This window comes from Seriola lalandi, unplaced genomic scaffold (assembly GCF_002814215.2).
Source record: "Seriola lalandi dorsalis isolate HSWRI2012SDOR001 ecotype SW California unplaced genomic scaffold, Sedor1 jcf7180002053927, whole genome shotgun sequence".
NCBI classification, from domain to species: Eukaryota; Metazoa; Chordata; class Actinopteri; order Carangiformes; family Carangidae; genus Seriola; species Seriola lalandi.
In genome coordinates this window covers 457557-484523 of record NW_019524480.1, presented here as the reverse complement: position 1 = coordinate 484523, position 26967 = coordinate 457557, and the positions used below count along the sequence as shown (strand labels likewise).

The 26967-nt window shown below is 41.8% G+C and overlaps 1 protein-coding gene across 1 annotated transcript; it reads right to left on the bottom strand.

Moving 5' to 3' along the window:
* Nucleotides 1–643: 643 nt before the first annotated feature.
* On the bottom strand, nt 644–25626 carry arhgap32a (Rho GTPase activating protein 32a). Its single transcript, XM_023402310.2, has 22 exons — nt 25170–25626; nt 18516–18629; nt 17500–17605; nt 16394–16485; nt 16035–16119; nt 12724–12810; nt 12450–12587; nt 12182–12274; nt 10986–11108; nt 10727–10804; nt 10172–10253; nt 9906–10055; nt 8598–8700; nt 7442–7586; nt 6990–7072; nt 6431–6538; nt 6131–6276; nt 5821–6034; nt 5201–5349; nt 4937–5011; nt 4147–4821; nt 644–3966 (listed from the first exon to the last, which is right to left on the bottom strand). Exons 2-22 carry the CDS (start codon nt 18602–18604, stop codon nt 1688–1690), a joined length of 5100 nt encoding a protein of 1699 aa, XP_023258078.1. The 5' UTR covers nt 18605–18629; nt 25170–25626; the 3' UTR covers nt 644–1687.
* Nucleotides 25627–26967: the final 1341 nt, after the last annotated feature.

Here is a 26967-nt window from a genome sequence, read left to right as displayed (position 1 = left end):
GACCCCTGTAGCCAACTCCTCAGCTGGGCTTGCAGCTAGTGATTGACGCGCTACATTAACCAGCAACACACCTGAATCTGCGACCACTCAATTGGTGTCAAATTGCCTTGTGGGTAAGGGCACCAGTCACAAGGAACGAGAATGGGCAGATTTGTAATAATTGTATCTCTGGTTGTGCGCCATTGATTTTTAAAAAAATCCTTTTTGTAAATTGTCTATCGCAAGTGCGACACTGTTACAGGAGTGTAATTTAAAGTAGAGAAAGAAATAAATAGGAGGCTAGAACGTCCAATTGGTCGGACCCCTAATATTTACCATGCAAACTGTTGTGTTTTAACGTGATTAAATGATTAATTGAATTTATTTAGCCTAATGATGCGTTTATATATATAATAATAACCAACACATGGCTCTCCCCTACTAATGTAAGCCATTTTATTAGTAAAAAGTATAGCTTGATATATGTGATACAGGGATGATATTTTTCTGTACTGGATTAAAAGAAAATTCTTTGGTGGTACCGCCCATCCCCTACTTTCAAAAGGTGATGAGGCAAAATGTTGGGAGCTCCTACTCTAACATGCACATCTCAGATGCTCTCCTTTAAAATATGGCCATGACACAAGAGTTCAACAAACTATAATCATTGATAATATACTTTTATTTTTTTTAAGACTCTCACTAAAATAATGCATTTAACATGTCTTAACAGAATATCCTCATCTACGTGTTTGGATTTGAAATAGCAACTTTAATGAATAAAACAACATCATAGTTCATGTAAAACACCACATTGTTAAAAGTTTCCTTAAAAGAGGAAAGAAATGTTCATTTTGTGACAAAACCACATCGCCGTACAAAATACACTTTTTCACCTAACTGAATGAGCTGAATTGCATTTATGTCTAGCATATTTTGCCATGGTAGCTTTGACCTTGAAATCGTAGCACTCGTTGTTATGTTAAGATTGCATTTTACAATATGTGACAGAAAAATGTGAAAAGTTAGGAAACCATGAGGTTATCATCCATTTTAACCTCCTGAAAGTGCTAATTAAGTATTTTCACGATGATTCAGAGCAAGCCATTTCTTACAGAAAAAAATATATACTGTATATCAAGAGGCTTCATGTACACCACGTTAAGACAATGTGTTTCATACACAGTTATCCTCAAAAGTGCTTGAAGTCTGAGCAGACTAGAATAGAAAACAAAATTTACAGTACATTGGCCACATGTTAGCTGTGTGTTATTTATACAAATATAATACATTTATGAAATGAATGTTATTTATACACATTCCTATATGAACTTTAAAATCATATTAATAAAACCTGTTACTTTAGCTTGTCATCTCTTGTTGTTTAGACATTAAATAAAATATATAAGCCATCATTTTCTCAAACATGCCCACACACTGTTATTTTCAAATCCCTAAATTTAAGACAATATCTGCATACGATTCATTTTTTTCCCTTTTGAGCGTCTTCAAAAGCCATTGCAAAATATGAAACTACCAGTGATGGCGACAGTATGAATCCTCATCAGCAGCCTCCCTTCACACTTTTTTTTAGCAGCTCTTGAAGGTTAAAACAAACACACTTTCAACGCAACAGTCTGTTGGTCTGGCAGAGGATAAAGTGCTGTTTTCCTTTGGCCCCAGTGTAGAATCAGATAAAAACCAGTGGTCAGAATCCCTCGTAGACTCCGGCCTCTGATCTCAGTGCAGCATGACAAAAAGCCTCATGACCCAGAGCCTTGGACAGCAGTCTGTGCCCACGGGGAGACATGCATCCTTGGCCAGGCAAATATCCGGCCATGGCTTTACCGGATCTTGTGGGTTTAAGTTTGGGAGCTGCGTAATACCCCTCCATGTGGTCATATTGTGTGGGCCTGACTTTAGTGCTCTGAGTCCTTCTGTTGAGCTGAGTGGAAAAGGATCCCAGATGTTCAGGATCCAGAGGGGATTTTCCGTGGTAATGATAGTGGTGACGATTTTCTCTGGTGCTCTGCGACCGCCCGGGTCTCCTGAGGATGCTGGGTTTCACAATACCAGAGTAGCTGTTGACAGCATTGGTCATCATTAATCGATCCTGGTCATGACCTCGCGTATGGCTTCTGTCTTTGTGCTCGATGTTCTTGAGGTTGAGACAGTCCCTCTCTGGGAGTGAGGGGACTTTGCGAAGCAGTGGCTGCTGTGGGGAACTCTCTTTGATGTGAATTCGCCTGGATGGTCCTAGCTCTGTGCTTGACCGGTGGCCACACAGCTGCCTGGTGCCCTCTGGGTCTGCCTGTTGAGAACTCATGGACGTTGGGGATGTAGCAACAACAATATTTTGACTTTCTGTTCTGTCGGTGGAGAGGAGGCAGGCATTTCCAGGGTCAGACTTGCTCCTTGTGTGCATTATGTCTCTGCTTCTTGTGTCAGTCGGTGAGACAGGACTCTCATAAGGAGACACCGCTGGACATGTATTTTTACGTCTGGATTTATTCTCCTGCTTGACTGGTTGGTATACAACTCTTTCAAAAACTTCTGCGTCTCTTGCCTCGTAAACAACAGTGTCCCTGCTTTCTATGTAAAGCTCCCTGTTCACAGGGGGGGCACGACGTGGAGAGTAGTTGTAGTAATCTGATTGTCCACTTTCCCTCGTGTTACGCATGGTATAAGACTGACTGTGTCGGATACCACTTTGCCGACAAGGCTCTACATAATAGCAGGAACCATCCATTGGGTTATCTGTGTAGGTGCCGTAACGGTAGTCGGCATTTGTGTTCTCAAACTGTGGCCGAACAGGGTGGATGCCGGTCTGAATCAGCCTCTGATAGGGCGCCTCTTGGTTTGTTGTCTGCTCGATGTAAAACATGGTGTCAGGGGGCAGGACTTCTGTCTCTGCCAGCTCGTAGTGACTAATCTGAGGGGCATGAAAGGAGCGAGCCCTCCGGATGGCCGGATGCCCAACTATTCTATCTTCTGACCTCTGCCATTGACCTTGCTGCCTGTGCCGGCCACTGATAAGGTGCTCATCTCTATGGTAACGTCTGTACTGAGGTGACAAAGGGTGTCTTAAACCTAAAGTGCTGTAGCGGCTTTCAGAGGACTGCCTGTACATGCTTTTTGGCCCTGAAAGGTGATGTGGCAGAGCGTCAGGCCGTGGGCAGTGAGGTGCAGGCATTTGTCCTGCTTGAATTGGCCGATGATGATGATGATGATGATGATGATTACTGTAGACATCCTCAACAATGCCCAGAGGTCTGTCCTCCTCTGGGCTGTAGTTATGGGTTGAGGAGGGCTGTAATGGCCGTGGAAGGACCTCCTCAATGGAGGCAGGCATGGAGGTCTCAGCCAGAACCGCACGGAAATTAAAGACATTGATGGAGTCGGTGTTCACATAAACGGGAGAAGTTGACGGGCTCTGAGCCGAGCAGACAGGCTGAGTGGGTGTTGAAACACCGACGCTCTGATAGGTAGGCTCTGCCTGTGTGACATCTCTAAACTCTTTTTCCTCTTTGCGGGCCCTCCTCTCTGCACTGCCTTCATCCAAGCTGCCTGAACCAAGCGGGCTGACATTAGGTGTGAAATTGCACATGCTCTCCTGTCCGTCAGTGACCTGTGATGGCTCCGAGCAGAGATGTGCAGGTGGGAAATGAACAGGGTGAGGGCAGCACAGGCTCTCCAAAGGGCTGTGCACTGATGTTTGCCATTGGGAGACAGAGGAGGAGACGTGAGGGCTGCAGTACTCCTGGGGGTAAACTTTGAGATCAAGAACAGAGGGCCGGGGTGGTCTGTCCTGGGAGTGAGAAGCTTCCTGTCTTGGGAAAGGGTGCGATGGGATGTTGTTTCTTCTTTGAGAGCCACTGCTGGCCTTCTGGGCAGATTCAGCCAGAGCCAAAGCCAACTTGCGTGCAGCACTCGTCAAGGGAGGGTGAGGAGGGAGAACAGACACTGAACTCATAAGTCTATCTGTTCCTGGGGAGGGATAAGACAAACAACGCTACAGTATGACAGGACAAACAAAGCTATGGTAAGACATGATGGGACAGGACACAAAAGCTTTCATAAGAAACTACAGAATGGATTATTATTTAAATAGATACTAACTATATTCAGCAAATGTTATGTATGATGTTAAAGAGGAGTGGTACTCACCTGGATCAGGCAGGTTCTGTGCAGATTGACTGAGGTCGGTCAGGGCTGATGCCTGGCTCGCTGTGCTGAGTGGGCTGCAGTGTTGGAAGGACGCTCTTGGCTCTTTTCCATCTGCCACTGGAGCTTCACATTTCTCCACCGGGGGCGAAGGGGAGGGGAAACTTGGCTGAGAGGCGAATGCAGTCTGAACATCTGCTTGGGTCTTAAATGATTTCTTCCTGAGTTTAGGAGAGAGCGGCTTGGAGGTAACCTTCTTCCCACCTTTACCCAGAACCGGGCTAATATCTGGAGACTGAGAGTAACTAATGTTGTTGTTTGGTGAGGAAATTGGCTCAGATTCACTAGAACAACCTGCACTCTTCCTCCATTTATTTCCATCTCGGTTGTGTTGCGGCCCAGGATTTGCTGAGGGTGGGCTGCACTGAAAAGACATGGGGTCAAAGTCCAAAGTAGAGATGCCCGCAGCCGGCGGACAAAGATCGAGATCGTCCTCCTGGTGTGGAGGTGAAATACACGGTGCGGTGTGAGCACGATCAGCACCGTTACGACTCTCATTCAGTGAGTGGGCTTTGTTGTCGTCTTTACTTCTGATGTTGCGAAGGTCATCTCTACTGACGGCAGAAATGGCCTCGCTAGTCGAACGAGGTCTGAGCGGGCGGTAACTTGGAGGTTCCCCTGAGATGGAAAAATGCACACGTAAATTTAAACTGAGTCTTCAGTAGTCACAAATATACAGATAAAGTCAACTACAGGGAGCCAGTTGCAGTGTACGATTTAAATGTATAATTACCTTCCACATTGTGCAAAGAGGTGAGAGATTCTTCACTTTTGGTAGAGCGCAATGTGCCGCTATCCCCTCTTCCACCTGCAAATGTTTCAGCAAATTATTTTTCTCGATAAAATGAATCATCACCTCTAAAGGAACAACTCAACACATACAACCGTCAAGATTAACTGAAGAAATTGACAGGTGCTAATTAATTATGAGGTTTTGAAAAGTACAGGTACACAAGTGGTATGTTCTCTGGCCGTGTAACAGCAGTAGTGATCTGACCTGGCAGTGCAATGCTCTTTATCTCGTTAGGCTCACTTGGGTGTCGCTTCAGTTTGCGTTTAGAAACAGAATGGGACTTGCCCAGATGGAAAAAGGAGAGCCAGTTCCCCACAGGAGACTTCTTAGCCTTAGCAGGAGGCCGTTTGCCGCTACGACACAGAAACAAATAATTTTCAACACTTGACGTTTCATCTAACAAAAGTACAAGTCACTTCATTCAAGCAGAAATAAATAAAAATGACAAAAACAAAAACAAAAAAAATAGGGCTGCTAGCAGTAGTTATTTTTATTATATTCTAATCTGATTCATCATTCAGTCTACAAGAAATCATAAAACAGTGTCTATGGTGATATGTTCAAATACTGTTCATTTTTTTTGCCGTGTTTGGCATTTTTGATTAATTAATGATTTGAATAAATAGTCAACTATAAAAATTGTTGTCTACACATATTCTGTCAATCTACTAATTGATGCATCAACCAATTATTTCAGCACTGAAGAAACATGAATTATTACTCACACTACAAAGCATCACGATTGAACTGCTAAAAGAACAAATGTCGAGTGATGTGCAAGAAGAACAAACATTTAGGACCGCTCTGGTGGTCCATAAATGTACCTCTCCATCGGCAGCTCGATGACTGTGTGGAACTTGCCGAGCAGAGCTCCGGGTCCCTCCCCGACCTCGATGTAATCACTGTGGGTGAGGCAGGGGGTGGTGGCTGGGGAGCCCAGCTGTGCCTGAGTGCGAGCCTGGGCCTCCTCCAGAGACAGTAACTTTGTGGACGGGGAGCAGACCAGCAGGGACTTAGGTCTGGATAAGGTGTTGTTACCTATAGTTGAGGTGTTCAGATAAATTCCTTAGAGATTCATATATTCTCTTACATTTTTGTTTTCTTATTTTATTGAGGTAAATAAAAATGACCTACCAGTGCTTTCCCTTATGATGGCATTGAGTTTCTGGCTGAAGAGAGCCTCAGTGTTGTTGAGGATGAACTCCACCACCACAGACTGGATACGCACCTCCATGAACGCGGCTGTGCCACTAAAGCAGGCCGACTCAATCTGTCTGGACCTGAAACACAGTCAGAGTACAACACAACCTAATTCACAGCTCTGGACCACTGAGACATGCCCCAGTTCACTGTCACAGAAAGGCTAGAGTGAAACAGCAGTGCTAACGGTGCTAATGCATGCAGCCAGACGTTGGTGTAGTTAGCGACAGTCACCTGAGGAGGTTAGGAGCCCAGACAATAGCCAGGTTTTTAGTGTGCATGCTAGTGATGGAGCTGAAGGTGGCCAGGTGGGAGAGGTGTCTCATGAGGAACTCCAGGGTCCTGTGGATAGAGAATGCAATTTTTTAATATAAATTTCACCTGTTAATTTCAAATTATTTGCTTTAAGACAATACATTTTTTTACTCCTGGGTCATGGGAGAATGCCAGCAGATGAAGTCATAACTGAGGAGTTCAGTGCATCTGGTGAGAAGCAAGATTAATGTCACTTTGAATTGACTTAGTTAAAAAAGATGCCTATGTAGAGTAGGAATGCTGTGCTGTACAAAGGGGTCATTGTGACATTTTTATCTAGAGCTGAGTCACATCTCAAAGAGGTTTTTATGTGTGGTTGAGATTTAAGTAAAAATAAAAGGTGTTGCTGGCATTAATCTTCCAAAGACTCAAATGAGCATCGCAGGAGAGACAGTTTTGACGCAGCACTCCCTTTTTCTAGAGATCAAACATTTCCAATTCAGACCACCAGGGTGCAGCAGTGAGCCTAACACCTGACCTGTAATGTGGAGGAGGCAGCTGCTGGATGACATTGTGGATTTTGACCAGCCTTTCTTCATCTGTGGCTGCAGACACGGCCTCCTGTGTAGACAGAGGATAAAGCGCACGTCACTGAGAGGCTGATAATCACAGCAGAGGGAGCTGCCTTAACATTCTCACTCTCTTTTTATCCTTTTATATTCACAGCAGCCAGTGTTTCGGCACACTTAATCTGCTATTAGCATGCACATCCCCTGCTGTTCCTAGAAAGCTCAGTGTGATGCAATGACTCTGTTTTGAGCAGCACTTCAAATGAGCTGAAATTTTAAAATGAATTCTTCTGTTTGTTTTTTTTGTATATTTTTCTTTTGTTTACTGGGTAACTAGAATGTTTCCTATGCTATCCAGCTTTATCTCTTGACAATGCTTAACCGAAAATCTGTGCCCCAGTTTCAATGTTCTGGTCCTTACTGAGAATCTGTCGTAGAGCTGGTAGGTGAGCAGAGGGTTGGGCAGCTCTCTGAAGTACAGCTTGCAGAGAGAGCCCACTGAGTGGATATCCTGTCTGAAGACATCTCTGCTCAGGTCTGGGATCTGTTCAGAGTCAAACTCGTGCCTAGACAGTGACAAACAGAAGAAGAAGATATAGAACAGCGTGGGAGTCATCCTACTGCCCATCTGTCAGTATGAAAACACAAAAACAAGGAGGATATTTTTACACTATGAGCCACTATTTGACTTGGTAATGGTACTTGGTGAATTAATGATTTATTTTGATCTGATATCTTTTGAAATGCTCTGGCGTACTTTGATAATAGTGCAAAAAAAGAAAAACCCAACAAAATTTCTGCATCATAATTGACATGATTTCCATCTCTAATAATATTCCTCCCCAATTAAAAAATAGCAACCTTCTTCTTTGCAGCAGGTAAAGAAGAAACCACTTCAACGCCCTCAATGAGTATAAACTGTGAGACACATCGACATGTCACCAGATATTTATCCTTTTCTAAAACAATGAGATGTGATGTGGCGACAGTCAACACGTTTTTATGTGAGAGAAGTCAGCATAATTGGCTGTCAACACCACATCAGATTATATGTTTCCCAAATTATCTACTGATGGGAGTTTTTGTTTCATGAATTCCTCCTGGCAAGCATAAAAAAAGATAATTACAGCCGCTCAAAGCTGCACAGGTTCAAAGACATTGTATTTGATGGATTTCAGATGAAACAGCTTAAAAACAACACTATCAACAGCGTCCATCATGTTGATGGTGGACTCTTACAGTCTATTTCTAATAACTGCTTTCGAATCATTAAATGCATCATACTGACTATCCAAATTTAAATAGAAACCCACAACTTGTCAGTCACCTGCCAAGCAATAACACATTTGCAGCCCTACCATTATCAGAGTCTTTCTTAAACAACAAACCATTCTGTATAAAGCATATTAGTCATTAGAAGAAATCAGTTTTGTGTAGCACTTTTCAGCGTACTGCTTTACAAGAAGTGGGTCTCAGGTGGAGAGAAAAGTGTCTCCCCAGGTTCGGTGCTTATTCCTGACCTGTCACATTGATTTGTGTTATATTAAATCAATGTCATGAACATAATGGACACAAACCTCAGTTTCTGGATGTTGGAGGAGATCCCAGACAGTCTGTAGATTCCATCCACAACTCCATGCTTTTCTATGAATTCAGCACAGCTCTTCACAACCTGTGGGACTATAGGACACAGTCACAGTCATGAGAGGAGGCTGAAACAGTACGTTTCTATAAAGCACAAATACAGTGCTGTAAGTATCACACTCTCGTTCATTTCGGATATCTTCAGACAAATTCCTCACCAGACACACAGAATGGCTCATGTAAGAACACAACTAGTGATTGCAAGCGCTGGCATCTCAATTCTCCACAAATCACATTAAAAGGATAACTCTTGTGATAGTCTATATTTTTCAAATACCACAAAAAGAACAAAACCATTGAGCCACAAAGTTTCACTGGGTGACATGTTCCTTCATTACTATGAATATGTGCACTGTAATTTCTGTTTTGAGTGAATCCAGCACATACAGTCCTGCTGCTGTGAATACTTACTCGCCAACCAAATGTGTATTAATCTGCAGCTTGTGCACCATTTACTCCTGTTTGAGTAACATCTGCTAAAATGTACAGTGCTCAGCTGTTTTAGGAAATGATTTAGCCTTTTAAATAAAGTACTGTATATATTTGTGACCTATTTTTCTGAGATATGTGTCACACGTGTCATTTTGTTTGGTGATGGGATCATTCCAAAATACAAAACAAGATGATTATCAGACAAAGACAGAAAACACATTTCTGCCCTACAAAATGATGTTTATTTATTTTTTCTCTAATCCCTCCTTTTTTCATGTGAAATACTGAAATACTATAATTTTACCTCTTCAAACATAAATCACTCTATGGTTGAACGCGCGAGGAGGGGTCACAAATAGGCATTACATCATTGTAAGGGGTCACAAGCCAAACGGTTTGGAAAGCGCTGGTTTACATCTTATTTTACAATGTTGCCCATGTAGCTTTAATCCATTACTCTGCATAAACTGACATGACATGACATAAACCTGCTTATTGCACCATAGGCCTGTTTCAAAAACACACTTAAGAAAGAGCTTTTGGCAAATCTTCAGGGATCTATGCAGAATCACACCCTGCTGTCGAACATAAAACGGTTATTCACACCACCAACTCAATTCACATCAAACATCACAGCAATGTATCACAAATCCACTATAGAGGCGGCAGATCCATCGGGTAATCCCTTCTTGGGGTATTTACAATTTAAAAATGTGAAACATTTCGGTGAGAACTGCCAGCAGGTAAGAATTACACAAAGGGAAATAAGAGAGAAAATGAAAAAAGAAACCATTGCAGGAATAATTTACCCTCATGTCCTGAGTTGTGGAGATGTTCCCCCAGGTCACAGCCAAACACTCGCTCTCTGAGGATGCCGCGCTGACGCAGCTTCTGTGGTGGCGGTCGAGACTTCATAAAAGACCTCAGGAATGTTACCAGCTTCCCATGCTTCTTACACACTGATTAAGACAGCACACACACATATAACAGCCACTTTAAATCAATCCGACTCATATCCTGGGAGCATGTCTTAAATAAGTCATCAACAGCAGGACAGACGCACACTGAAGAGTACCTGGCTTTGGCACTGAGCTTTGAACACTCGGGGGAATCTTGTCATTTATCAGCTCAACACAGTCGCAGGGGAAAAAACCAACCTGCAAGTAGAGAGAAGAGCCGAGTAAATAGGAGAGCCAGAGATGGTGATACACTTGTAAGTTCAAAGGACCACTGGGGGTGTTTAGTGCTGTAGCAGACTGTTGTAGGGTGAAGGTGCAAAAATAGGTCAGTAAGCATGAGGGTACAAGCTGCCTCGGGCTGAACATTGCTGGCTTCCATTCTTATTTAGCTGAGCATCCATGGGTGTCACAGCGACAAATCCTTTCTTTACTAAGGCGATTTTAAAAATATGGTATTCAACAGGAACAAATAGGAACCCAAGCAGTCAGTATGTCCTTATCTCTGAATATGAATTCCCTGGAAAAGTTTTACTTAGTCACTACTTTATCATCAGTGGAAGAAGAGACAAGCTGTTCACTATTAATTTCTATCAGACATAATCAAAGTCCAGATTGCAGTCTGCCTGATACGACCACAATGCGAACGAAGTGAAGCGCAGCAGATGTTTTACCTGAAAGCCATGTTTCCCTCTCCACCAGCCCGTGTCTTCTTTAGGAGGCATGTCTATCACCGACACAATGTCGCCCACCTGGATCACAGACAGTGTGAAGATGTGAATAATCTGCTCACAGCTGAGCGTGTCAAAATGGCATCAGAAATATGCATGTGCAAAAACATGCAGGGAAAAAGGAATGCTAAAAAAAATGAAAGAGCTGCCAGCTGATGATAAAATGACTTATTCGTGATAAACAACGTGTCTCAGAGGGTACCTCGAAGGTCAATTCATCTGTGGCCTGTGCTGTGTAGCGTTTGGTCACGTGGGCAGCAGCGATGGCGGGGACATTGATCGAGGCTTCTTCAGACACCAGCAGATGGTTCCCCTTGTTGTCAATCTAAAAGGAAACACAGCCTGACATTTGAGGAAATGCCTTCTCCTTAGTTAGAGTCATGTTTTCTTTGCTCAAAGGCTGGAAGTAGGGAGAGTTAGCTAGTCTAGATTCATTCATCATGTTTAGACATAGTAATGATTTTCATTACCAGGCGGATGATACGCAGCTGTGTGTTCCCATAAAGCCTGATACCACCAATATTTCTTTTATTATTTCCTGCATCACTGAAATTAAGAATTGGATGCTGTAGTAACAGCATTAATCATTTCTAATCTAGTCCAGGTGCCTTTTGTAATAATGTTAAAAAAAGAGGCCCATAAGTGTACTTTTGAACAAAGCTGTCTTTTGATGTTCAGGTGAATAAAATTGTGCCATTCTGTTTTGTCCAACCAGGGCATTTAAACCAGATCAGGTTATTCCTTTCAGTTGCAGATCTAGAAAAAAGTATTTAAGCTCCTCCTGACTTGACTATTGCAGAGCACTTACTCTTTGTTTTTACTGTAAAGAACTTTGTAACCTTATGTTGAAAGGGGCTATATGAATAAAGTTATTATAATAAAAATTGATACATACATAACAAAACAAAGTACAATAAAAGATACATTTTCTTATTTACTGTTATTAATATTTTTGCTGAGAGTGGAGGAGACCCTGACCAATGCATCAAAACGCAGCCAATTATCAGTTTATTACAGAATGTGTTTGATTTTAAAAATGTGTTTACAGGAAAGAGGAGATTAAAAGTGTTTAAGTCTACTCCAACATGTTGGTTAAAAACTGAAATCAATTAAAAAATACCAGGAACCTCCCACAAGAAACCTCATAGTTCAAACAGTTGGAAATATAAACCCAATTTACACAACATCTCCAGCTGTATAATGTTACCACATCTCACAAACTTGTCATATGTGACACAAACTGAAATGTATAGTTTTCCTGAGCTGCATTTATAAAACAAAAAGTGAATTAAAACAAACTTATATATTGAAAAGTGAATATTAAACAATGGGGTCCATTCTGTAGAGCGCAGGATTAATAGCAAATATGAGCAAACAACTGATAAGAAGAACTGATACCTCCATCCATGTTAATACTGGACCACAGTTGATTTTGTTGTCAGCGATGGCAGAGAAGCGGGACAGGTAAGTGGCCAGCATCTTCGTTACTGACTGAAGGGAAACATGAGATTGGCAAGATTTATACAAGTATAACAAATGAAGCATCATTTTCCATGCAACGTGAAAGAGAACCAGATCTGATTACCAGATTAATCCTAATTAATCTGTAATGTATATCTTAAAGCAGTTACAGATCATAGAGAAAGCCATTGTAGCTCTGTGGTACCTCAACAGTGTCCTTTAACGTGTCGTATCGTGGCAGTTCGGTGAGATGGGAGTAACGCCGGTCATAGATACACAAGTGCACGTGTTTGTCCAGCACCCGAAAGTCTTCATAGGATCTCTTCACCAGCCAGTTTCGACCCTGACAAAGAAAAGATGAGAAACTGCAGTTTAACAGAAGAAAAACATTACTAACCAATTTGCGATATCATACAATATATATATATATATATATATATATATATATATATATATATAAATATAACAAGTAATTGTACCTGGCAGGTGATCTGAACCAGAAAGACCAGCTCTTTGGAGTCTAAACCAGCCTTCGGTCCTTCACTCTGCCCCTCTGCAAAGGCCAACTACGAGGGAAGGGAACCAGTAAAAACAGAGCGTCAGAGGAGCTAATATTGAGAGGGACTCATATTCTAAATAATGGATGAGTATAATACAACAACCTCTCTGTATGTGACCTGGTATACAAGAAAAGCATCATGTCAAACCCCATTTTTCCATTAAATAGTAAAACTCCTTTTACACTGAGCAGCTGGGTATAAAACCTTAAAAACTCCAGCAACACTGAATCATGGGAAGACAAGCTTGAAAAAAAGATGTGTATGAACATTTTTGAAAAATACAATAAAATTTGCTTTTTGTTTAATTTAGAAATGAGCTGTCAGAAATTCTGACAAACGCTCGTTGAACATGTCAGACTTTATGATAAAGTTTATTTAGGGAATTGAGTATATTTCCTGTGCTGCCAACATAGAAGTGATTCATATTCTCACTTCACCATAAATCCTGCAGTATGAAATGTATAATACATTAGCTGCTAAGATATCGGCGCTTGGAGGCAGTGTAGACTTAGAACAGATTTCGCCTTCTCCTCACCAATATTCTATATGACCCGAAAACTGAGAAGATCAAAGCCTCGCAGGAGTTTGGGAATATGTTGATAGACATTTCTGTAAAAGACACTTCAAAGACCTGGAAGCCAAAGGAAGTTCTAGTTATTTATAACTGTAGCTCATCCACATACACTGTTACACAACACACAACGACCTAGTTACTGCTCAACAGTAATACAGCAAACCAGACTGACAAAGAACCCAGAATGAGAAATTGTTGTTAAATGAGTCATGATGGAAAAGCTGTTGGAAGTAATAGTCCGATCTAAAAAGCTAAATTAAGTGCTGAAGAGGGTCAAAAGGCCAAAAGGATGATGGGAAGCATAATCATACAGATAAACCAAGATCCTTTTTTCTATTAAACAAAAAGCTAACCTGATAAAAATTAAACATTATGGAATGAAACAGCAAAAATCTTAAAGTTACCACTGAAGGCATGCTTGAGTACCACTTCCTCTATGATGCTAACACCTCACAGATCAGTCCTCCTAATCTAAATCACGCTAACACGGCTCAGACCTCAGCCGTTTGCACAGAAACATACCTGCAATATGTTATTCATTCACAAACATCTGGCACCAGATGCTCAAATTAACATGTAATCTAAAACACGTTTCTTGTTACCTGCCACTAAGGCATCTCAGATATCCATCCGCAACTGGAGGAAGTGGCTCTCCCTTTGTGTGCAGCCGCAGTCCTGGACCTCACTAAGCTCCAACAACAAGCCAAGTCTTGGCTGAGGGCAGCAGATTTTAAATGCTGCTCCTTACTCGCCTGGTTGCCGTCCACTGCCGCCTTACGTAAAATGCTCATTCACACGATTTTGGATCACCAGACGCTTACTGCGCTATTCAAAGCAGAAAATATGAAAAGAGGATGCTTCCCTCTGTGTGTCTAACACCCCCTCCCCTCCTTCCTGCCTCCCTCTTTCGATCTCTTCCCCCTCCTCCCTCTCCTGTGCACTGCCTCCCTCCCCCCTCTCCATCTTGCCCTCCCCCTCTCTACTCCTTTCTCCGGTGGCAAAGGGGGGTTGGCATTAAATGGGCTCAACCGGCACACACAGATGCAAAAGCTCATCCATCACACAGAGGCAAAGGCTGCACCAGATAGATAGGCGACCCTTCTTCATTTCAAAACAATTCTCATTCATTCCACTCTCAAGGCGAGACTGGAGCTAATCTGGGGAGGAATCAGTCAGGGAGGCTGCAGACAGAGACAGTCTGCTCTCCTTTTGCTATTCTGCAAGACCTGATCAGTACCCTCCCTCCCTCCCTCCCTGCCGCCAGGGTCTGTGAATGCAGACAGGCAAATGCATCATGGGAGATACCATGAGAGAAGACTCATGTCAAAAAATTAATCAAACTTAAAAATACAAAAATGAAATAAATCTCGGTGGTATGTGCCTGCTTTATGTTTCTATATGTATGTGCAGGCAGTGAGTGCAGCATTCACTGTCAGTGTGTCTCCCACGCTGATATTTCTCTCCCAGCTCAGCTCGGCTTTTCTTCTCCCTGTGGACCGTTTCAAGGTCACTGAAGCTGTTGTGCTTCTTCACCTGCCTCCACCCTAACGATTAAGCCACACTGGTCATGGCCGCCACAGCAGGACGTTCACCCAACAGAGTGAGAGCATCCTGGGATTTAAGTCCCATCCAGCCTGCTACATTCTGGTCCATTAATGCTACATGTAGGGAAGGATTCAGCCCCTCAGTGTGCATGCACTGATCACACACTGTTTTGTGTTAAGCTATCCTGGCGTGCTTCTGGTTGTGGAGAGATGACTGCTGCACTCTGCTGGCAAGCACTTTGAACTGCACCGAGGCTAACCAGGCGTTTAACAGCCACTTCCACACATGACTGACCAACGAGTAGTGCTTCACTACTACTCATTATCACTGCTGCAAATATACTCTCTCTTAAAGTTAGAAAAGTTCATATGTCCAAGTAATGAGTTGGATGATCATCAGGTATAAAATAGATCAATATAAAATAGTTAGATATTTCAGTGTTGAACCAATGCTGCGAGCCATGCTGCCATGTGACAATATTTTGAAGAAAGCCCACAATACAGCGATTACCTCTTGCTAAATTTAACTGTAATCATATATTCTCACACCTTTTATTGTTTGGTTACTCTCAAATGACTTATCTCCCTCAATTCCTAGATAGACTCAGCTGTCTATCCAAGAAAGTACTGTATCTTATTTACTCACTGGCTGACATCATGTGCTCAAGTCAAACTAAAATCCTGCATCACAAGTTTAAAGAGGTCGGATGACTGTGACATTAATATACTGTAATATAGAGGATTAACACATAACTGGAATCAGATCATGGCTTCAACATGAATGAGGCTAATAACATCTGTAGTAGTGAAAACATAATAATCTCTGCATGACAGGTTATACTTCTGGACAAATTTGTATTCCATAGATGCCCCGATAAAACAGAACTGACAGCACCAATGTGGTATTTCAGGAAAAGGGAGGAAAATGCAATTACGACTGTCCAGAAAAGACAAACAAGCATATTGATTTAATTGCCTCATTGCATTTCAGCAATGAGGCATTTTTGGAGCAATTCACCAAAATGGCCACCGAACTTGGGCCAAAGACACAATTTCTAAATATAGTAACTCTCAGCTGCAGAAGTCACACTGTAAGTATTTTCAAGGCTCACCTGAACGTTGCCAAAGTCAACAGTCTCATAGTGGAAATGGGCACACTCTGCCAACCTGGGGAAGTGACCTCTGGGAAACGTCAGCCTATATACAACACAGCACAACAGCAGCTCATCAGTATTCAACACAATGTCACTGTGATGGAGAGAAAAGGCAAAGTGAAAGAGAACAAAAGAGTGGGGAAAGAGGAAGGGAATGATTAGGCCTCTGTGTGTGAGAGCAGGGTTAGAGATGTAGCAGGCTGACTTGTCTGTCTGCGCCGCGCCCATCATTTTATAGGTCCTCATTTCACTGGCCTGGATAAGAGCCCTGGTTTACAGCCTATAATAGCAGCAACACTGTCACGGGGAGCACCTACTTCTTCATGTTCTTGACCTTCATGCTAGCCGTGCTGACGCAGGAGCGCAGGAGGGGCTCGGCTGGATGCTCTGTGATATCATCGCTCCTCACCTGCCAAACAGAGACAGCAAACATCACTAAGTGTCAGTCACAGGACAACTGATGGAAAAGAGATAACAGTCAAGAATGATTATGTGGATCACCATAAAAAAGTGGTTGGGCAGCAACAGACACAAGATACATACAGCTTATGTTATGTTATGTTATGTTATGTTATGTTATGTTATGTTATGTTATGTTATGTTATGTTATGTTATGTTATGTATGCTACAACTATGCTAATGTTATGTTAAACTAATTTAATCTTATACTATGCTATACTATGTTAAACTATGTTAGGTTGTTTCCTGCAAATCATGACATGATATCTTATGTTATATCAGCGCTATGCTAAAGTTATGTTTTTTCTTATGCTACGTTATGCTTTGTTGTAAAGCTATGTAATGTTATTTCATGCTAATATTATGTTATATGAGTTAAGTTAAGTTGAGTCATTCTTTGATTAAATATATATATGAACATTAAGGCTGTTCTTGGTCTATGTGTTTGTCTATGAATATTGTTATTAATATTATTAATATTGGTCATGTTTGTATCAAATCTAAATAAAAAAAGGCTTATAAAGAAAAGAATACATGCATAAAAATCTATTGCACTTCACTGATCCAAGAGACACAGATTCTAAAAACAGGAAGTTAATTCTCCCACAGAAATATGAAGATGTAAAGAAAGACTGTGGAGGCAATATTGTCAAAACACCTTTACCTCAGCAGTTATCAAACACGCCTCCTCACTCTCAGGTAACACATCCTCAAATGCAAATTTACACCTGTCCATACCTTTATCACTGTGACTAACAGCTGTCATGTGACTGACATATGACCTCAGTTACATTAATATGTGACACCATTGTGTGAATCACAACCAGTGCAGCCTCATGGAAGAAGGGTGACATGTCTGTTGGTTTATGCATCTTTTTAATATATTTTTATGTACTTTTTATTCTATATTTATGTATTTGTTGTGGGTAAGTGATGAGTCAGAGTTGTGTGTGTGGGTGTGTACCATGGCAGTGGATGTCTCCTGTGGCTGTTTCTCTTCTAGAGGATTATTGTTGGTGGCTTGAGGTAAGGCATCTTCTTTATCCAGGTCAGTAGATGGTAGCACATCTCTGCAGAGAGACACAGGTCAGGAGTCAAAACAAAAGAACAATGACATGTCCACATCCATCCAGTGTGAGGTTTTCCAGAAAAAAAAGTCTTGTAGTTTTTTAGAAATACACCAGATGGTGCAAGTGAGTGAGATGAATTCACAATATGTGGCTTGGGCTCAAATCATGACACTGCACCAGCATGGCCCAGAAAACATGTTGTACTTGGACTGTGGTGCTTGAATCTGTAACATCATTAATAAAACATGAGAATCTAATCATCTGTTCCAATCAAGTCTAGACGGGAACAAATACATTACATTCATCCTTGATACAGATTAGTCTGAAAAATGGTTGCATCTTCCAAGGGGTCAACAAAAAGCCATGGTGTCTTTTGAATGCACTCAGGAAAGCAAAGCTTGTCTATTCAGAAAGTCATAAAGGCAATCCACCCACAAGGGAGCGCTTCACAAAACCTTCACTTGAAATGTGACTCAACGTACTCGGGAGCGAAGGGTGAGGTCCATTCAGCTCAACTTTTATAAGCAACAAAGAACGGAGAGAGAGAGGCCTTTAATTTGTCACAGTCATTCAGCTTGATGAGATCAGGACATGAGGCCAGAAACACAGACACAGCGTCATTTGTGACACATCTAATTACATAGATATTATGTAAACTCATAGAAAATACAATGAGCTTCGGGTCTGATAGCGCTTTAAACAGTTTTCCTCTCTGTCTTACTCTGAAAACAGGGTCATGCTTTCGCCTTACCATTAAACTGCTCAAACTTTTATTAATTTAAATGCAAACACATGTAAATGACCAATGACCAAGGCCACGTAATATTTACACATACTTTTTAATGTGCATTTGTATGGTTTTACATAATTCCGATCAGCTGACATGAAACAAGGAAAAAGAGTAACTCACCCCTCAAGGACGTCACTACTTCCTGGTTCTCCCTGGGGTCCTGAAGCAGCATTTTCAATCACCGCGGCAACCACACATCCAGCCTCCATGATGCTGCCTTACTGCAACAGCCCGCTGTAGAGAAACGTGAGTAGGAGGGAAAAGGGAGAGAGAGCGAGGGAAGGAAGCAAGGTGGGTGGGTAAAAGAGTACAAGATGGGAGGAAGAGTCCGATGCAATAAAGCCGCCAGACGTTAACCCACTTGAGGCTGCAGCGTGCGCGACTCTCAAGGCTACAATCCACAGAGCCCAGACTGTAATGTGCGATGACATCATGCTACAGTGCCGAGGGCTGCTTCAGAGATAATGCATGTCAGGCTGCAAATTCATATGATGGGTTCATGAGAATATCAGCTTCTTTTTTATCAGAGCACTGACAGGTTTTAGCTGGAAAACATACTCATATCCCCCTCATGGAAATGTCAAGACTGCCACAGCAGCTTCAGTGCACGTCCCTGAACAACATATGCAGGTTTAGGGCAGTTATTTTTGCTTTTTTTATCACTCATGAATATATTTCTTTTGATTTTTTTTCCAGACTCTTGATATTCTACACTCTTGGTATGAATGGGTTACTTTTGACCTAAGTGTATTAAGAATAATCTGCCTGGAAATGAAAATCAACCCCCATCATGTCAGGCAAAAACCCACTGAGGTTCACATCTTGTTCACCAAACAAACAGTGAGTAAACACCCACTGGCCCATCCCAGCTTTCTCACAAATGCTTTAAGGCACTGCTGTCATCTTCTTATTCTTTCCACAAAAAACAAAAAACAAAAAAGGAATGGATGTATACACAGAAACAAGGCCCCGGAAACACAATGAATGTGCTTTCGGGGCCTTGTTAGGCTAGTTAGGCTAACTAGATTTACATGATTTGATTAATTGCAAATTTGAACCCCTTAAATACAATATCAAATAAGAAATTATTTTTTAAGGTGCTCATATGGTGCCATCATCCATCCATCATGTGTATCTGCTTATCCTTATCTAAGGGGCTGGAACAAAACCCAGCTCCCACTGGGTGATGGGCGGAGTGCACACATATAGACAAACAACCATTCACGCTCCAATTCACACCTCCGGGCAATTTAGAGTCGTCAGTCGACCTAACCTGCATGCCTTTGGACTGTCGGAGAAAACCCACGCACGCCCAGCTAAAACATTCAACCACTTCACCACAGTGCTGCTCTACTCATATGGCACATACGCCTGAATAATGTTACGTCCAATCAGATTGCTGCAAACTAACTGGCACAGACAAAACCAGGGGTCATGTTAAATTCTTTGTTGTTCTTCAGTAATAAAAAAAATTAATAGATAACATTGAAATCCAGCCATTTACCAGTCCACAAGGGAAATTTGAAAGTGTAATTCTGATATTTACTCTTTTTTATTGAATAAATATCTACATGTTTCTGGACCATATTGGATCCATGAGAAGACTGATACTGGAACAGCCCCTAGCGCTCTCACTTTCTACCAAAATCCATAATTACTACTCCTCTCTTTATGTACTGTAAACAAGCAGAAGGAATGTCCTGATGCAGTGAAACTCGACCCTTCATAATGTTCCTCTACAATCTTCCCATAACTAGCTTCCAGGTGCTTCGTGTTAAACAGTGACCTGAGGGCATGTGGGTGCAAATAAAGGGCCCTTCACACACCTCACCTCGAAGGCATACAACTACAGCACTGAAAAAAAAAATCCTTCCAATTAACACCAAGGCAGTTTTACCTCTTCCCTAAGCAGATTTGCTAATCAGCACGGAAATGTTTGGAGTAACAAGTAGATTCATCAACCCCAGCCGCTGCTGTAGTAGCAGTTTCCCACCAGCCCCTCTGGCCTGGAGCCCCACTGAGTTGCTGTTGACTGACTTCCACAAAGCCTCCTGACTCAGCAGAATGTGAGCAGGCAGACAGGAATACAGGCCAGGTCGGACTCCACTCTATCCACATCTCATACTATATCTCCTCTCTAATAGACACCATACCCTTGCCAGGGGAGAGCCAATGCCTTAAACAGACAGGAAATTCATTTACTGTTTAGAAAGCACTCTTGGATGGTGGTCACTTGGGGAAAACCTTTTTGGAAAGTCATATGAATAAGCAGCATGTCACCAAATTATGTGAAACTGGGAGCATTGGGAGTACTTGTAATATAATTAGTGCCTCCTTGTATAGTTTAGATATTTAGGACAACATAAAACAAAGTAAGTTGTGCTGCACATTCATCAAGATATGGCGATCATCATCACCTCTTTTAAAATATTTGGACTATGTGTGCTAATGGAGGACAGATAATGCCAGCGGCTGCTTGCAATCTATGATAATAAAAAATGTTGCATGCTACACAGTACAATGCCTGACCTTGCTGATCGTACCACATCAGACAGCGAGTCTTTTCAAGTGTAGGAACATGTTGTACTTCACATTGCAGAGGAGGCTGGCTTGCTGTGAGCTTTAAAACCGCCTGCCTGGTGAAGGAGTCATGGGCTTTTGTTTCTATGTGAAAGACCTTGTGGGAGAAGAACTGAAGACAACAGAGAGGAACATATGAACAAGTGAATGCCTTATAGCAAGTACCCATTTGCTATTATGAACATCACAATACAGGAAAAGTAGAGTATTCTTGAAATGGCCCAAATAGCTTGGGCTATAAAAAGACTGTCACGATTGTAAAAAGTCAGAGTTTTAGGAGGTGATCTCACGTTTGTCCATGGCAGAGGAAAATGGGTGGCACATACACTTTGTTCAGCATTACAGGCAAGAAAAAATAAAACAATGGTGAACCAAGTACCTCAAAATCTCTGACACCGATTTACTGTTGGAACCTACACTGCACACAGCTGCTGTATATCAGGAAGAACTCATCTTTCCAAATCAGGAAGAACTCATCTTTCCACTACATCTCTATCAGTCATATCCAAAGCATTAAGCAAAACTATTCCAGATACAAGAACAAAGATGACGTGTACCTGCCACACTTAAAGGCAGAGACATTGTTCTGATGTCAGGAGACTGTAGCAGCACAGAAGGATGTCGTTCCGGTATCTGATGGCCTACATGGCGTTTTAAAGAAAAATAGGGCAGCCCACACAATCTTGCACACACACTGTTTATGAAACTGGTATCAGCAAGCGTGTTGACATGAAAAATGGCTGCCTACATATTTGTAGCTACAAACACGCAGCAGATGTGTCTTAAGTGAGTCACGGCTAGGGAGGGAGGAAGTACGGCTGAGGAGATGGAGAGGGAATACAAAAACTGCCATTTCACTTTTTTCTTTTTCAGGGTTTTGACAACACAGTCTCCATCCACCCAGACAGAATTAAGTGTAACTGACACACATGAATGCTAATACAGCTCATGTACGGATATTAGGTAGTATTTTTGTGGATGTCTGCAGGAGATTATGGAATTGCAATTGCAATCAAAAGGCTTCCGGTACATTGTTTAAGGTGGACTGTAAGTGACAAACATAACACAGTCAAACACATTTTCAAAATAGAAACATTGGCTTGCTAATAAAAACAGGTACTGAAGACAAGTCTAAAGAAGAGGAGAGGCTGTTTTATCGTTATCTCTTTTGGCTTGTAGAACTGTCCTCTTCAATAAGATAGCTGCAAATACCAGTATGTGGAGGAAGAGATTAAGAACTTGGTACCTAAAGTACGAACCAGGAGGTAAACCAGAAATATCTCTGGACCTAAAATGTTCATCATAAACTTTCCAAACCCCTGCAGGGAACTTTCAGTCATTTTGTGCTGCTGCATGTCAAAATATTACCTAAACCAAGTTGCTAATTATATGTCCAGCAGATAAAGAGCAATATTATTCATTTGTAGTCATGTTTGTGTCCAAATGATGAATATAAGCCCAATATTCGCTGTTCCTTTAGCTTTTGGTCTAGTTTGGTCTTTAGTTTTTGGTCTCCACCAACTCCTGCTGCTAAATGCTCCACTATGTTCACCATCTAGTCGCTAACTTTGTGGGTCTGTCATTTGTTGCTGGGCAGGGAATGTGTGGCAGGTTTTTAGGCCTGCTGCAGCTGGACTAATGCAGATGGGAGTGGTCAGACTGAGCCAATACAGTCTATTTGAAAGACGGAAAACCAAAACAGTGAGCTGCAAAGAAATGCAGAAGTCGGATGATAATTCTCTGTAGGTTCATCGTTATGAGTCCCCCCTTTCATATTAACATAGCCCTGAGATCCATTGTTAACATAAAAATATTGATTATTGCAGCTTAAACTATATCTCTGACATCGCTTGATTTTGCTGTGGATCCCCACGACGAAGTGACAGGCCGGCGTTGTCAACAAGGGGAAAGTTGGTTTCATGCTCTCATTCTGAGCTCTGGAATGCAGTCAACACAAGCGAGAGAGACGCAGTGGAGAAAGGCCCACGGTTGCCATGGTAACATGTCTCCAGTCCATCGTGACTTGATGCTCCTCCAGACTGAGGATGAGGCAACACGAGGAGTGAAATGAAACCTTAAAGGAACGTTTGACCACAAGCTTTTGACACATCATTAGTTAATCTGAGGTGTTCAGATGCCCGGTGTGCTGCTGCTCTCGTGTGAGAAGGCCACAATGCAGGAAATGATTTTAAATCAGCCATCTTTACTGGAGCTTTGTCACTTCTGGGGGGAGGGGGGCATATGATCCTATAATCTTCTTGATATCTACCAGTGAGATTAACTTTATTTCATCTGAGTCGGTGTCACAGCTCAGTCTTTGTCCTGCAACCTTCAGAGGTGAAGGGTGAACAGCAGGGCGATTAAGTTGTAGACAACAAAGATCCAAATATTTAATTAACAAGCCGATCTGTCACCAAGGAAGACAACCTAAGCCTTGCAGTGAAGTATAGGTCTTTCTGTTCAGAGCACAAATTTATTTCCTCAAGAAAAACTGATGATGTAGTGAAAATAGAGAAAAAGAGAAAATGTTATTCTGTGGGACAAATATTTTTGACAGGAGGATATAGCCATGCCACTTTACAACTGGCTCACTAAGTCAATACTTAGTGTCACAAAGACTCACCCACACAGTTATACAAGACTACAGTCTCCTAATGCGATCCAACATCCCTGAAACAATTACTACCTCTGTCAAGATCCTGTTCAGCGATGTCAGAGTTGGCTCAACTCTGGGGTAATCATTTTTGAGGCAGTGATTGTGGCGTGTGTATTGGACTGCATCACGTCATAAAATATCTAGCATGTAGCCTACCTATTATTTTGAAACTACACACTTGTGCCTGCAGGCTTCACAATAAAATGCAGGGCTGTAGCTAATGATTATTTTCTTTCTAACAGTCCAAAACACAAAGATATTCAGTTTTCTATCACATATGACAAAGAAAATCAGCAGATGTTCACATTTTTGAAGATGGAACCAGTGAATTTTGGGAATTATTGCTTAAAAAATGACTGAAAAAACTAACCAATTGTCAAAATGGCTTCCTACTTCCTACTTTTGTGTCTATCATGATCGACGAATCATTTTAGCTCAACATAAAATACCTAACATATGGCTATTATTTTGTCCTGTGACAAATGACAATTTTTTAATAGATTTATAATTTCATTAATTCATTGATTAATGATTTCTTCTATAAAATGGAAGAATATCGGGGCAAATGCCCAAAAAAGTTTGCTAAAGCCAAATGTAATGCCTAATTTTGTGCTTTTTACTTGGAAAACCATTAACAGATCATCAATATAGTTGTCTCACGGTTAACATGAAATACTTAAATATACCTATTATTTTGCAACACACCTCCCACTAAGTAGAAAAATGTTTTTTTGCTAAAAAAAATGTCCTAAATGTGTCATTGATTATCACCTGTCTCGATGATTAATCGACTAATCTTTTAAGATCAACATAAAATACTTAACGTGTATTATTTTGTCCTCACAGCTTATACCTGTGGTACAGGATTCATAAAATAATGCAATCCAAGGTACAGCCTCAGACATTACCACAGAGGTTAATGTACAGTTCTTACATGTGCTCTAAATAGGTGATATGAATAAAAATCCTTAAAAAAATTATGACACTTTAAAATGAAGAGGTCTCACAAATGTAGCACTTGTTGCAGGGCTGTTGCACTGTATTGCATTAGATCATCCAAGTCTTTATCATTTATGGGCCCACCCACTGCATTACAGTGATTCCTAGAAAAACAGCCCCAAAATCCTCCTGACAGATAAACTCTGAAGTGTTTTCATAACCTGTGATGCAACCAGACACACACTCCCCTCCCAGTCCTCTACACCAGCCACAAACGGAACTGGGATCCACTGGGAAAAGTTTACCACCGGTGTACTCTGACCTGTTGGGCCTGACAGATCACCGGTCAGCCGTAAACACACACCCACACACACACACACACACACACACGCACACGCACACACACGCACACACACACACACACACACGCACGCACGCACGCACGTTCCTTTGTCAGACTGATCAATTGAAATGAAATAAATGCCTCAAACAGGTGTAGAGGACGCACCGTCAGGGCTGTGGCAGCAGACGAAGCAGTAACCTGGTTATGTCTGTACAGTACGTGATATTTAGAGACGATCCGTGTTCAAACAGCCTACCTGTAACTGTGCACGTTGCTCCACTCCGCTGCCTCCTCTATGCTGCACAGCGCTGAGCTTCTCGACGAGGAAACATGTTGTCAGCATCGCACTGCAGAGCCCCTCACACCGGACACACACACACACACACAACAAGCACACAGGCTAGAGCTGATCATCTGAGGTAGATGTTTTCACGATAAACCCTGTGATCGGGTGCGACACCGCGGAGGCAGCGTGGGAGTCACTCCGGAGAGCCGCGGCTGGGCTGCCTGCCTGCCTGCCTGCCTGCCTGCCTGCCTGACTGACTGCTGGGAATCTGCACTTGCCGCCGGGAGCGCGCACAACTGGTCTCGTGCCCGCGCCTCGGATATTTTAGACCCCGGGGTTCCCAGATCTTTTCAAAACCGTGGACCCGGATATTAGGTAGGCGTGGGAGTATGCATGGACCCTCTGCTTGATGATATTCACAAGCCCGAGCAGCCCCATCTGGCAAGTGGTGTGGTGTTAGGTAATGCTTGGTACAGAATTATATAAGCATCCAGTGTAGGTGGGGTGGTAACAGTGAGGGGAGTGAAACCTGGTGTGCAAATAACTCATCCTAATACATCATCTCATTGTGCCTGTGCACTGGAGGAGATAATGTGAAATTCAGCTACTCCTATTTTTGCTGGGGGGGGGGGCACTGGGACCCTTCTTTTGGTCATGTCCTCAAATTTTCCTTTTAAAATACTTTTTTTCACAACGGAGTTTATCATGTAAAAATTTAGAGGATACAGTTTCTTAAAGAATCAGTTTGACATTTTGGGAAATATGTTAATTCTCAGTGTAGAGTATTTCCATTTTATGTGTCATTATATTCCTACATTACATTTCAGAGGGAAGTTTTTTTACTCCACTGCATTTATCTGACAGCTAGTTATTTTACCAGTCTATTTTTGCATGCAAAATATATGACAAGCTCATAAAACATGATGCATAGTCATAGATCAAATTACCCAACAGTAATTAAAGTTAGAGATGAAATGATTAGTTAATTAATTAATTTGTCAATTGTCAGGAAGTGTAAACAATTTCAATAACTGATTGATCATATTTAGAAAAAATACCAAACATTTCACGGCCCCAGATCCTCAAAAGTGAGGATTAGCTGTTTGTATTTGTCTTAAATTAAAATAAACTGAATAAATTTGAGGTTTGGTCAGAAAGAACAAGCTACTTTAATGTGTCACTCTGGTTAGTCCATATTGAAAATTGTCATCAGTTGCAGTCCTATATGAAATAGTTAAAATTAGCTCCACCTCAACCAGCTACTACAGTGAAATGCTACTTCCACGTCACATTGATGCATTGGTAATAGTGATTTAATGATATCATTATAAATAACAGTCACAGGGCCATTTTTCTGTGTTGATGCTTAAAGTACATTTTCCTGGTTGTACTTACATACACTACTTTTACTCTTGTGCAAACTTTTCCATGCAGGACTTTCACTTGTAATGGAGTATTTTTACAGCGTGGTGTTAGCAGCGAAATGATCTGAATACTTCCTCCACCACAGCTAATTCCCTTCTTGCCTTCTTCAGCTAGCCTTGCCCTGTCCAAAGGTAAACCAAATCCACCTATACCAGGACCTTTTAATGGTGGTAGGAGTAAACAAAGAACAAGATATAGTATGTGTATTTGTTAGCTTTAGGGGTGGTGGAAGGTGGATTTTGAAACCTTTAGACTGAGCCAGACTAGCTGGTTCCCCCTGTTTCCAGTCTTTATGCTAAGCTAAACTAAACCATATTCATATTTACCAGACTGAGAGCAGAAT

Coding starts and splice junctions, on each gene's coding strand:
- arhgap32a (XM_023402310.2), bottom strand. CDS start 18,604: ATGGAGGCTGGATGTGTGGTTGCCGCGGTGATTGAAAATGCTGCTTCA. Junction 10,805..10,985: donor CAGATGAATTGACCTTCGAG/GTACCCTCTGAG, acceptor TCTGTGATCCAG/GTGGGCGACATTGTGTCGGT. Junction 6,035..6,130: donor CATCATAAGGGAAAGCACTG/GTAGGTCATTTT, acceptor CCTCAACTATAG/GTAACAACACCTTATCCAGA.